General features: G+C 43.5%; 1 protein-coding gene across 6 annotated transcripts in view; it reads left to right on the top strand.

The window, feature by feature from the left end:
- Positions 1-3,393, top strand: part of SRPK1 (SRSF protein kinase 1) — a 92,993-nt gene extending 89,600 nt beyond the window's left edge. For all 6 annotated transcript variants that reach the window (XM_033216945.1, XM_033216942.1, XM_033216943.1 and 3 more), the window contains one exon: positions 951-3,393. In XM_033216945.1, the coding sequence (XP_033072836.1) occupies positions 951-1,135 (185 nt within the window). In that variant the 3' untranslated portion in view covers positions 1,136-3,393. The remainder of the gene's footprint in view (positions 1-950) is intronic.
- The last annotated feature ends 8,734 nt before the right edge of the window (positions 3,394-12,127 follow it).

Here is a 12,127-nt window from a genome sequence, read left to right as displayed (position 1 = left end):
AAGCAGCATTTGCCTTAGCTACTATCTTTTAAAAATTTTTCACTTCAAAGAAGCAATTAGGTTGATACTCCAGTATAGTATAGAGCAGCGGTCCCCAATCTTTTTGGCACCAGGGACTGGTTTTGTGGAAGACAATTTTTCCATGGACAGTGGGGGGTAGGGGGGTGTTTTGGAGATAAAACTGTGTCACCTCAGATCGTCAGGCATTAGGTTCTTTTATGGCGCATGCAACCTAGATCCCTACTGCAGTTAACAGTAGGATTCACACTCCTATGAGAATCTGATGCAGCCACTGATCTGACAGGAGGCAGAGCTTAGGCAGTAATGCTCGCTGGCCCACCACTGACCTGCTGCTGTGCAGACCTGACAGACCACAGACTGGTACCGCAGAGGGTATTGGTATAGAATTGGGGACCCCTGGTATAGAATAGATGAAGCTGTTGTATCTGAAAGCTGTGTAGGATTTGGGGGTTTTTTTGTTGCTTTTATCCATGCTTGACATCATGTTTTAATTTTAAATTACTGCCTCACTGTGAAGCAACATATACTAAACTATTGAGCACATACACAAAAAAGAGTGTAAGCAAATTGTTCTTGGTATGTGGTGCTAGAGTGCCTCTGCACACCATATGAGACCATGTTGAAGACAGGCATTTCATGTTTATTTTAGTAGTAAATACCTATCCTGATTGTCATACCCAGTTTGACTGGGACCCAAAAAATCCTAGAATAGGGGAAAAAATAAATTACCTTAAATTTTTAGAGCCTTATGAAAAATAGAGGCACTTCTTTCTGAGGCATATGCCAGAAAAAAAATGCTTTGTGAATGCAGGATTAGATTCTGATTGCAAAATCTGATTCCTCATAGACTACGTGGATTAGTTCCACAAGAGGACCTTGTCATTTGTCTGTGTTGATCAGTGACTTTTTCTATACTGTCTTCACTGCAGGTGACCTTAAACATATCACGAAGCTGAAACCTTGGGGCCTTTTTGAGGTTCTAGTGGAGAAGTATGAGTGGTCTCAGGAAGAGGCAGCTGGCTTCACAGATTTCTTACTGCCCATGTTGGAGCTGATCCCCGAGAAGAGAGCCACTGCCGCTGAGTGTCTTCGGCACCCTTGGCTTAACTCCTAAGCCCCTGCCCACCACCACAGCAGAGATCACACACTGACCCTCCGCCCTTCCCCTCCAAGCATTTTCCTCTTCCCTTTTCAGGGTGAAGCTCTTCCTTCAAGAGTTTCTAGATCTTGTTTTTTTTAATCCAACATGTTCATTTGGGTTTGCTTACTTGACCCTGTGGAGATCCCCACAGCCATTGGGCATCCTAGGTGAATTTGGCCTTGGTTGGGCTCTGCCAAAGACTGATGGACTAAAATGTGAAACAGCCTCTTGTCCTGTACCTTTCCTTCCCATTAGGACATCCTTTAAATTATAAGCATCCTTTTTGAAAGAGCTATGAAGGTGTATGAGCCCATCCTTTTATTCATTGACTCTAAGAGTCAAAATTTTCTAGTGCATATCCTATTGCCAGCATAAGGATGGGGAGGGGAAAGGGTGTTAATTCTATGTACAGCAGAGACATTAAACTTGCTGTGTCCAGGCTGCATCATCTTCCTGGACTGTTTCTGTTGTTCTTTATGTTCACATTTTTTCCTGCAACTTTTAAGCTACTGTCTTTTAATTAGCTGTATGAACACCAAATTTGGGTACCATTTTATCACTATTCAAAGCACTGTCGAATTCCTTTCATCCTTTAATAGTTAAGATCTTTGAATCTTCAGTCTGATTTTTAATATAAGCAAAAACAGAACCATTGAATAGTAATTTCTTGAGAACCTCAGGTGTTCTATAAACAGTCCTTTCCTATATGTCTTCTGTTACGCTAAGACCAGAGTTATTTTGGTTGGCTGTTTTGTTTTGTTTTGTGTTTTTGTATCCTTGGCTGGCACTTTACTCATTGCACTTGAGTTTATTGCCCCATAACTAAAGGATCAGGATGACGGTAGAACAGAGATCTGGGTTTCAGAGCTTTCCCACTTAGGAGAAGTAGATCTTGAGATTCTGATTCTTTTCCAGACAGTCCCCTGCTTTCATGTACAGCTTTTTCTTTACCTTGCCCAAAACTCTGGCCTTGAAGCAGTTTTCCTCTATGGCTTTGCCTTTCTCATTTTCTCAGAGGCTCGAGTCTTTAATATAACCCCAAATGAAAGAACCAAGGGGAGGGGTGGGATGGCACTTTTTTTTGTTGGTCTTGTTTTGTTTTGTTTTTTGGTTGGTTGGTTGTTTTTTAAGATTAGCCATTCTCTGCTGCTATTTCCCTACATAATGTCAGTTTTTAACCATAATTTTGACATGATTGAGATGTACTTGAGGCTTTTTTGTTTTAATTGAGAAAAGACTGCCATTTTTTTTTAGGATGAGCCTCTCGTAGACTTGACCTAGATATTACATATTCCTCCAGTAATATTGAAGAGCAAAAGAGGGGCAGAACTGGGGTCACAGCCGCTTCTTCATCATGGACCAAGTGGGCCTTGGGGATTACAGCATTCTCGAAGTGGCTATAGGACTCGAATTTACAGAAAGCCACAGAGGTGCAACTTGAGGCTCTACTGCTAGCAAGCCACCAGTGAGGCTGTTGGGTAACCACCTTTCTATACGGGAGATTGGAATCTACTTTGTCATTTATCCACCAACAGTGACAAAGGAAAAGTGGTGCCGTTATGCAATCCATTTAATTCATAACATACTATTCTGAGTAACTGGCCAGCCATTCATCGGATCCTTCATTGGGTACTCCTGAAATCAGACATGTTCCTGTAGAAAGAATTTTAAGTTAGGCTTTCTATGCACCTATCAAGAATCAAGAGAATAGATTGTATCAAACAACGGCAGGGAAATCCTTCAGCAATTCTAATCCACTTTGGGTTTTCAGCTGTTTTTACATCTAAAGCAATAGACTAGAACTGAAGTATCTTCTACACTGTAAAATCACGATTGTGGAATTACAGGAATTCTGGTGATATTAAGGTGACAAAACACGCAAAAGGCCCTATTTTAACAGTTGATGTGACGGTAAATTTTAATAGAGAGAACCTGTAACTTCATTTTGGAAGTGCTCCTCCACCAAATAAGGGCTTTCTCCGCTATTGTTTAAGGAGCAAGATGGATTGAAAGATGTGGAAATAGGCAGCTGTAGAACTTGATCTTCCAAGTACCCCATGTACCTTTATTGAGCTTAATTATAATACTGTCAAATTGCCACGATCTCACTAAAGGATTTCTATTTGCTGTCAGTTAAAAATAAAGCCCTAAATACATTTTTATTCTTTCTACTGAGTGCATTGTCTGTTTTCTTTGTAAATGCCGTACAATAAACAAATTATTTAATAACCAACATGTTTCCAAAAATCTGTATTCATTTGTTGTCGAAATTGCTCTGCCCTGAGTAGTTGGAGGAAAAGATCGGTTGAATATGCTTTTTTAATTTAAATATGGAATGAAACAGTACAGATTGCACACTTGCCATTTTGTGGGGTTCATAGTTTTGCTTCTGCTTTAAATTGGGAGTGGGATAGAATTAACAGCCAAATGAACACTTGTGGAATACTATTTTTCAGCCTTTTTTTTTTAATTGTTTTTCCCTACGTCCAATAGATAGCACTTTCTTTCAGAAGATTTGTCAGGGGGTTGTTGTTTTTCTCAAATTATAAATGCACAGTATGTGCAAAATCCAGAAGACTTAGAAATATAAGCTCTTACTAAGGCAATGGCATGATGTGTTACACAGGCTTTCATACACTTGTCTCTTCATTTCTTGGATAGATTCTTGAACTGTCTGAGTCAGAGAACACATTTTTGAGGCTTTTAATAAATATTGCTACCGGGCATGGTGGCTCACGCCTGTAATCTCAGCACTTTGGGAGGCCGAGGCGGGTGGATCACAAGATCAAGAGATCGAGACCGTCCTGGCCAACATGGTGAAACCCCGTCTCTACAAAAAATACAAAAATTAACCGGGTGTGGTGGCAGGCACCTGTAGTCCCAGCTACTCAGGAGGCTGAGGCAGGAGAACCACTTGAACCTGGCAGGCAGAGGGTGCAGTGAGCCAAGATCATGCCACTGCATTCCAGCCTGGGCAACAGAGCAAGACTCTGTCTCAATAAATAAATATTGCCTAACTTACCTGGACAACTAGCAGAATGGTTGGACCGTTTTTCTGTATACACCAGTGTATGAACAGGCCTCTTACGAATCACTAGTTTGTGCCCTGTCCCTTCCCCACAGGAATATCATAATTTGCATGTTGGATTACTAGTGAGGTCATAAACTTGTTTTCATAGGTATTTGCATTTTTTGATTTTTTGTGTAAATTGTCCAGCTTTCTGTTGGAGTGCTTCTGTATTGGATGACCTGGTCAGGACTTGTTATACTAGAGAGAATTTATTTTTTGCTTCATACACTTGTCTAGTTTTTAATTTTCATTTTTATTTGTGGTAGTTTTTAGTGTTATTTGTCTTTTCCCACCTACACCTGAACTACATAAATTGTTCTAGTTAATTTGTTTTAATTGTGCAATACTTAGAACACAGTGTTTTCGTAGTGTTAAAATGTAACCTATTGGGATCTGTTAGACCAGTTTGTTCACCAGACTGACCAACCTAGGCAGGCCCTCCTACACCTTGTGTTAAATATATGGACCTAGAATTCCCAGTTTGGGAAACCTTAGTGCTGTTTTAGGAGGGTTTGTAGCTATCTCAAAAGAGTCAACAAACAGGTGGGTTTACAACTCCCTTTAATTCTGAATTTGCTCTGTGTGTCCACAGGGAAACTAGCTGCTGCGGAGCAGTCCGAGCTTATAAGTGGACTTCGTTACTGCCCATTCTTTTCTTTTGAAACCTGTACTCTTACCAGTTTAGCCTTATAAGGAAACTGCTTTGCCTTAGATTATTATATCACAGAAAATTGGTGATTTGCTGATAATAGAATCTGAACTTATATTTGCTTTAAAATAAGGCCTTATGGCCGGGTGCAGTGGCTCACACCTGCAATCCCCACACTTTGGGAGGCCAAAGCAGAGGAACACTTGAACCTAAGTGTTCAAGATCAACCTGGGCAACATAGTGGGACCCTGTGTCTATAAAAAAATTCAAAATTAGCCAGATGTGTTGGCTGGCACCTGTAGTCCTAACTACTCAGGCTGAGGCAGGAGGATTGCTTGAGCCCAGGATTTCAAGGTTGCAGTGTGCTGCGATCATGCCACTGCATTCCAGCCTGGGCAACAGCATGAGACTTCATCTCTACAAAAAAAAAAAAAAAAAAAAAAAGTAAGACCTTCAGGCACCAGAGAAGTTTGAATAGTCAGTGCAATTTGGGAGTTAGCAAAGCATTGGTAGCATAAAGCTCTTAAAAAATCTTCAGAATATTAATACAGAAAAGTGACTAAACCTGAGGCCAACTGAGAAGGAAGTTTGTTTTTGTGTTGCTAAAGTTGGAGGTTTGGGAAGGTAGATGCCAATAAAGTAAAAGTTGGAGTTTAAAAACTACATGTGTAGGCCAGGTGCAGTGGCTCACGCCTATAATCCCAGCACTTCGGGAGGCCAAGGCGGGCAAATCACCTGAGGTCAGCAGTTCGAGACCAGCCTCACCAACATGGAGAAGTTTCTACTAAAAAAAAAATGCAAAAAATTAGCTGGACGTGGTGGTGCATGCCTGTAATCCCAGCTACCCAGGAGGCTGAGGCAGGAGAATTACTTGACCCCAGGAGGCAGAGGTTGTGGTGACCCAAGATGGCGCCATTGCACTCCAGCCTGGGAAACAAGAGCAAAACTTCATCTCAAAAAAATAAAAACTACATGTGTAATATGCATTTATCTTTAAGTCCTTACAAAAATATTAATCTACACCAAGTTCTTATGATACAAGAGAAATATCCCAGTTTAAAGGCCAGGACACTTGAGATAATATTGTGTTTAGAAATTTAGGGCCGGGCGCGGTGTCTCACACCTGTAATCCCAGCACTTTGGGAGGCCAAGGCCGGTGGATCATTTGAGGTCAGGAGTTGGAGACCAGCCTGGCCAACATGTTGAAACCCCATCTCTACCAAAAATTTAAAAATTAGCCAGGCATGGTGCTGCACACCTGTAATCCCAGTTACTCAAGAGGCTGAGGCAGGAGAATTGCTTGAACCTGGGAGGCGGAGGTTGCAGTGAGTGGAGATTACACCACTGCACTCCAGCCTGGGTGACAGAGCAAGACTCTGACCCCAAAAAAAAATTGCAACCAGGGAATTAAGCAAGTTTACTTCAGTACGTAGTTGTGTTTACAGGCTGCACCATTTCTTGTAAAGGGAGGAGACTTTCTAGTACGTATGATGTTCAATTTGATTTTATATCCTTCCAAGTTCACTTTTTTAAATAATACCTGCCTGTTGTCCTTAATTTAGATCTAGTTTTTGCCCATTTTAATACAATAACAAGCGTTGCCCTCCAAATGACAGAATGAGACTGTTTATTGAAGTGCATCAGCTGCCTGCCATTTGAGCTGTTCTTAATAGGTGTGCCACTAAGACGTGATTGTTTGCATTGGTTGCTTTGCATTCACTAGGTATAGAGGAGAGAGTGGTTGATGTTGGAAATAAATTTAGTAGACCTTAATTACAAATCCTTTGAAGATAGATGACAAAAGTGAGATGGGTTTTCAGGGTTGGAATCCTTAACCATTCATCTTCATCAACTTAATTTACAACAAAACCAACATGTATCCATCAGCATATGAGGATACCAGAATCTAATTTCTGTCCTGATAAAGCATTCTGATGGCCAGGTGTGGTGGCTCAGGCCTGCAATCCTGGCACTATGGGAGACTGAGGCAGATGGATTGCTTGAGCTCAGGAGTTCAAGGCTAGCCTGGGCAACATGGCAAAACCCCTATCTACAAAACAGACAAACATTAGCCCGGTGTGGTGGTGCATACCTAGTCCCAGCTACTTGGGAGGCTGCGGCGGGAGGATGGCCTGAGCCTGGGAAGTCGAGGCTGCAGTGAGCTGTAATCACACCACTATACTCCAGCCTGGGCAACAGAGCAAGCAAAACCCTGTCTTTAAAAAACAAAAACAAAACAAAAAATTCTGATAAATGCCCATTTCCTTAGAAAATTTAATTGTGAAAACCTTTTAAAAGGCCCCTGTGATTCCCACCTGTTGGTATTCATATAATCTATTTGCCTTCAGTGTGGGCTGAAGTTTCTTCTGTTAGAAGAGGGCAGAAGCAATGGGATATCACTTCTGAGACAGTTACAAATGGTCTGGCTTCTGCCTGTGCACACTACTTTCCTCTCCTTTCAAAACCTTGTTCTAGGAAATAAGCTGCCATATGAGTAACCCTAAGCAGAGGCTACCCACCAGCAAAGAACTGAGATCCTCCGTCCCAACAAACTGAAAAAGAATCCTGCCAACCACCGCTGAGCTTGGAAGTGGATCCAACACAATTGCAGCTTGTGAGAAACCTTGAGGCAAAAACACTTAGCTAAACCTTGTCAGGATTCCTAATCCACAGAAACTGAGATATGTATGTTGTTTTAAGCCATTGCATTCTGGAGTAATTTGTTAAGCATCTGTAGGTAACAGGATCATCAGGTCATGAACACTGAGGATATTCTTCAGGTTCACATTTCACCTATAAATGACTGGCCCTTCCTATTTCGACCATATCTACTCAGGGCTGTCAGTGAAGCTTGAGCACCATAACTGACTCTGCAGAATAGCCCAAAGCAGAGAGAGGCAAGCCAGAAGTGAGAAAAGAATAAGGTTGGCCGGGCGCGGTGGCTTACACCTGTAATCCCAGCACTTTGGGAGGCCGAGGCGGGTGGTTCACGAAGTCAGGAGTTCAAGATCAGCCTGGCCAAGATGGTGAAACCCCGTCTCTACTAAAAATATAAAAAAATTAGCCAGGCGTGGTGGAACGCGCCTGTAATCCCAGCTACTCCGGAGGCTGAGGTAGAGAATTGCTTAAACCTGGAGGGGCGGAGATTGCAGTGAGCCGAGATCACACCTCTGCACTCCAGCCTGGGTGAAAGAGCGAGACTCCATCTCAAAAAAAATAAAGAATAAGGTTGACTTGATAAGAGGACTGCTGACATTATTGATTTTTCTTTGGTTTTTTTTTGTTTGTTTGTTTTATTTTTTGAGACGGAGTCTCGCTCCATCGCCCAGGCTGGAGTGCAGTGGCACAATCTTGACTCACTGCAACCTCTGCCTCCCAGGTTCAAGCAATTGTCCTGCCTCAGCCTCCGGAGTAGCTGCAATTACAGGCACCCACCACCATGCCCAGCTAATTTTCGTATATTTAGTAGAGACAGGATTTTACCATGTTGGCCAGGCTGGTCTCAAACTCCTGACCTCAGGTGATCCGCCTACCCTGGCCTCCCAAAATAACTTTTATTTTATATGCTTTCAAAGATTAATGAGATTTGAGATGGCTTTAAGAATTTTTTTTTTTTTTTTTTTCTGAGATGGAGTCTTGCTCTGTCGCCCGGGCTGGAGTGCAGTGGCAGGATCTCAGCTCACTGCAAGCTCTGCCTCCCGGGTTTACGCCATTCTGCTGCTTCAGCCTCCCGAGTAGCTGGGACTACAGGTGCCCACCACCTCGCCCAGCTAGTTTTTTGTATTTTTTAGTAGAGAGGGGGTTTCACTGTGTTGGCCAGGATGGTCTCGATCTCCTGACTTCATGATCCGCCCGTCTCGGCCTCCCAAAGTGCTGGGATTTCAGGCTTGAGCCACCGCGCCCAGCCGGCTTTAAGAATTTAAAGATAAAGCCCTTGAAAAGAGCTGATAAAACATTAGCTACATGTATGAACCAAAATCATTGCTGTTACTAGACTGAATTCTGAGTTTCTTTGAAGATAAAGCACAAGATGAAATACTGAGTTATTTGACTCATAAAAAGATTTGCAGGTCCCTCCCCAGCACTGGTCGTTAGTAAACATCAACTCCTACTTTGGTGAAACTCACTGTTCTGGCAGGAGCAAGGTGTGGGTTATAGGCAGATGCACCTTAAGTCCTCTAGCAGCTTCTGCGGACCACTAAAGTTGCCATTTCAGTGAAATATTTTGAGAATCGACTTTTTATTTTTTGAGACACAGTCTTGCTCTGTTGCCCAGGCTGGAGTGCAGTGGCACAATCATGGCTCACTGCAGCCTCAACCTCCCAGGCTCAAGTGATCCTCCCACCTCAGCCTCCCAAGTAGCTGGGATTACAGGCGTGCGCCACCAGGCCCAGCTAATTTTTGAAATTTTTGTAGAGATGGGTTTTTGCCATGTTGCCGATGCTAGTCTTGAACTCCTGGTCTCAAGTGATCCTCCCACCTCAGCCTCCCAAAGTGCTGAGATTACAGGCGTGAGCAACTACGCCTGGCCAAGGATAGACTTCTGGAAATTTTTTTGTACCTCTTCAAAAAGTAAATTATGATATAAACGAACAAATAGAAAAGTCACTAAACTACAGAATTTGTCAAATTTTGTCATTCATCAAGCTTGCATAAAGTAGATACCCTACTGTGAATTAATTTTTTTTTCTTTTTTTTTTTTGACACGGAGTTTCACTCTTGCTGCCCAGGCTGGAGTGCAATGGCACGATCTCAGCTCACCGAAACCTCCGCCTCCTGGGTTCAAGCCATTCTTCTGCCTCAGCCTCCCAAGTAGCTGGGATTACAGGCATGTGCCACCACGCCCAGCTAATTTTGTATTTTTAGTAGAGATGGGGTTTCACCATTTTGGTCAGGCTGGTCACAACTCCCAGCCTCAGGTGATCCACCCACCTTGGCTTCCCAAAGTGCTGGGATTACAGGCGTGAGCCACCGTGCCTGGCCGACTGTGAATTAATTTTATCAATAAAAGAAAATATGAATGTCCAGGCTGGGCAACATGGTGATACCCTGTGTCTACAAAAACTAAAGATTAGGCAGATGTGGTGGTACACACCTGTGGTCCTGGCTACTTGGGAAGCTAAGGCAGGAGGATTGCTTGAGCTCAGGAGACTGAGGCTTCAGTGAGCCGTGTTCACTCCACTGCACTCAAAACATACATAAAGGCCAGGCATGGTGGCTCATGCCTGTAATCCCAGCACTTTGGGAGGCTGAGGATTTTATACACACACACACACACACACACAAATTTGGTTGGGTGTGGTGACTCATGCCTGTAATCCCAGCACTTTGGGATGCCAAGGTGGGTAGATCACTTGAGGTCAGGAGTTGGAGATCAGCCTGGCCAACATGGTGAAACCCCATCTCTACTAAAAATACAAAATTAGGCTGGGTGTGGTGGCTTATGCCTGTAATTCCAGCACTTTGGGAGGCCAAGGTGGGCAGATCACGAGGTCAGGAGACTGAGACCATCCTGGCTAACACGGTGAAACCCCATCTCTACTAAAAATACAAAAAATTAGCCAAGTGTAGTGGTGGGCGCCTGTAGTCCCAGCTACTCAGGAGGCTGAGGCAGGAGAATGGTGTGAACCTGGGAAGCGGAGCTTGCAGTGAGCCGAGATCGCACCACCGCACTCCAGCCTGGGTGGCAGAGCAACACTCCATCTCAAAAAAAAAATAGCCGGGCATGGTAGCACACACCTGTAATCCCAGCTACTCGGGAGGCTGAGACAGGAGAATTGCTTGAACCTGGGAAGCAGAGGTTGCAGTGAGCCGAGATCGTGCCATTGCACTCCAGCCTGGGTGAGAAAGTGAGACTTTGTCTCAATACTTGGGAGGCTGAGGCAGGAGAATTGCTTGAACCTGGGAGGCGGAGGTTGCAGTGAGCCGAGATCGTGCCATTGCACTCCAGCCTGGGTGACAAGAGTGAGACTTCATCTCAAAAAAAATAAAAATAAATTATATATATACATATACACAAATGTGATCATTCTCATAAACTAGCTGCCATGGACCAAGTGACAAGATCAAATCCCATTATGGAAGTTCCCACCACCAATTACTGTGACAACACTGGGATACTCATTCCTAGTGACAGAGCAGGTTGTCACAGTGCATTGGCCAAACACACAACTGACAGCCAAAGACAGAAAAACTGTTTCTGTATCACTGATCGGTTGATCAAGCAACAAGATTCATCTGTTCAGCTCTTTACCCACACTTCACCTATGAGAGAACAGCACACCCAGGTAGTTTCTTTACTAACTAAATGGACAAGGACCAGAAAAAACACCTTTTCCTCAGAATCATTCACTGCAGACAATCAACAAAACCCTGTTTTTATGCACGACCCCCAGGAAGGGGATAGCCTGGAGAATCCATTTTTGTCTTGGTTTTTGCTACAATGAACTATTACCTAAATTGAATTCCCCTTTGGAGGCCAACTGAAGATTCACCATTTAGTAGCTGGTCCTCCGTATCTGTGGGTTCCGCTCAGCAGAGTCAACTACAGATGTAAAATATTCAGGAAGAAAAGCCAGTAAAGAATAATAATACAGGCCGGGCACGGTGGTTCACACCTGTAATCCCAGCACTTTGGGAGGCCGACACAGGCAGATCAGTTCCAGACCAGCCTGGCCAACATGGTGAAACCCCGTCTCTACTAAAAGTACAAAAATTAGCCAGGCATGGTGGCACACGCCTGTAATCCCAGCTACTCAGGAGGCTGAGGCAAGAGAATTGCTTGAACCCAGGAGGCGGAGGTTGCAGTGAGCCGAGATCATGCCACTGCACTCCAGCCTGGGCAATAGGACGAGACTCCGTCTCAAAAAAAAAAAAAAAAAAAATTAGCCAGGTATGGTGGCACATGCCTGTATTCCCAGCTATTCGGGAGGCTGTGACAGGAGATTCACTTGAACTTGGGAGGCAGAGGTTGCAGTGAGCTGAGATGGCGCCTTTGCACCCCAGCCTCAGCAAGAGAGTGAGACTCTGTCTCAAAAATAAATAAATGACAATACAACAACAAATACAAATTAAAAGCCACACAGTACAAGTATTTACATAGCATTTACATTGTATTAGGTACTATCAGTAATCTAGAGATGATTTAAAGTATACAGGAGGATGTGCATAGGTTATATGCAAATGCTACGCCATTTTTAGCTGAGGACTTGGGCATCCATGTATTTTGGCATCTGCAGGGGATCCT

This window comes from Trachypithecus francoisi, unplaced genomic scaffold (genome assembly GCF_009764315.1).
Source record: "Trachypithecus francoisi isolate TF-2019V2 unplaced genomic scaffold, Tfra_2.0 Lachesis_group10, whole genome shotgun sequence".
NCBI classification, from domain to species: Eukaryota; Metazoa; Chordata; class Mammalia; order Primates; family Cercopithecidae; genus Trachypithecus; species Trachypithecus francoisi.
This window is presented reverse-complemented; position numbering and strand designations above follow the sequence as displayed.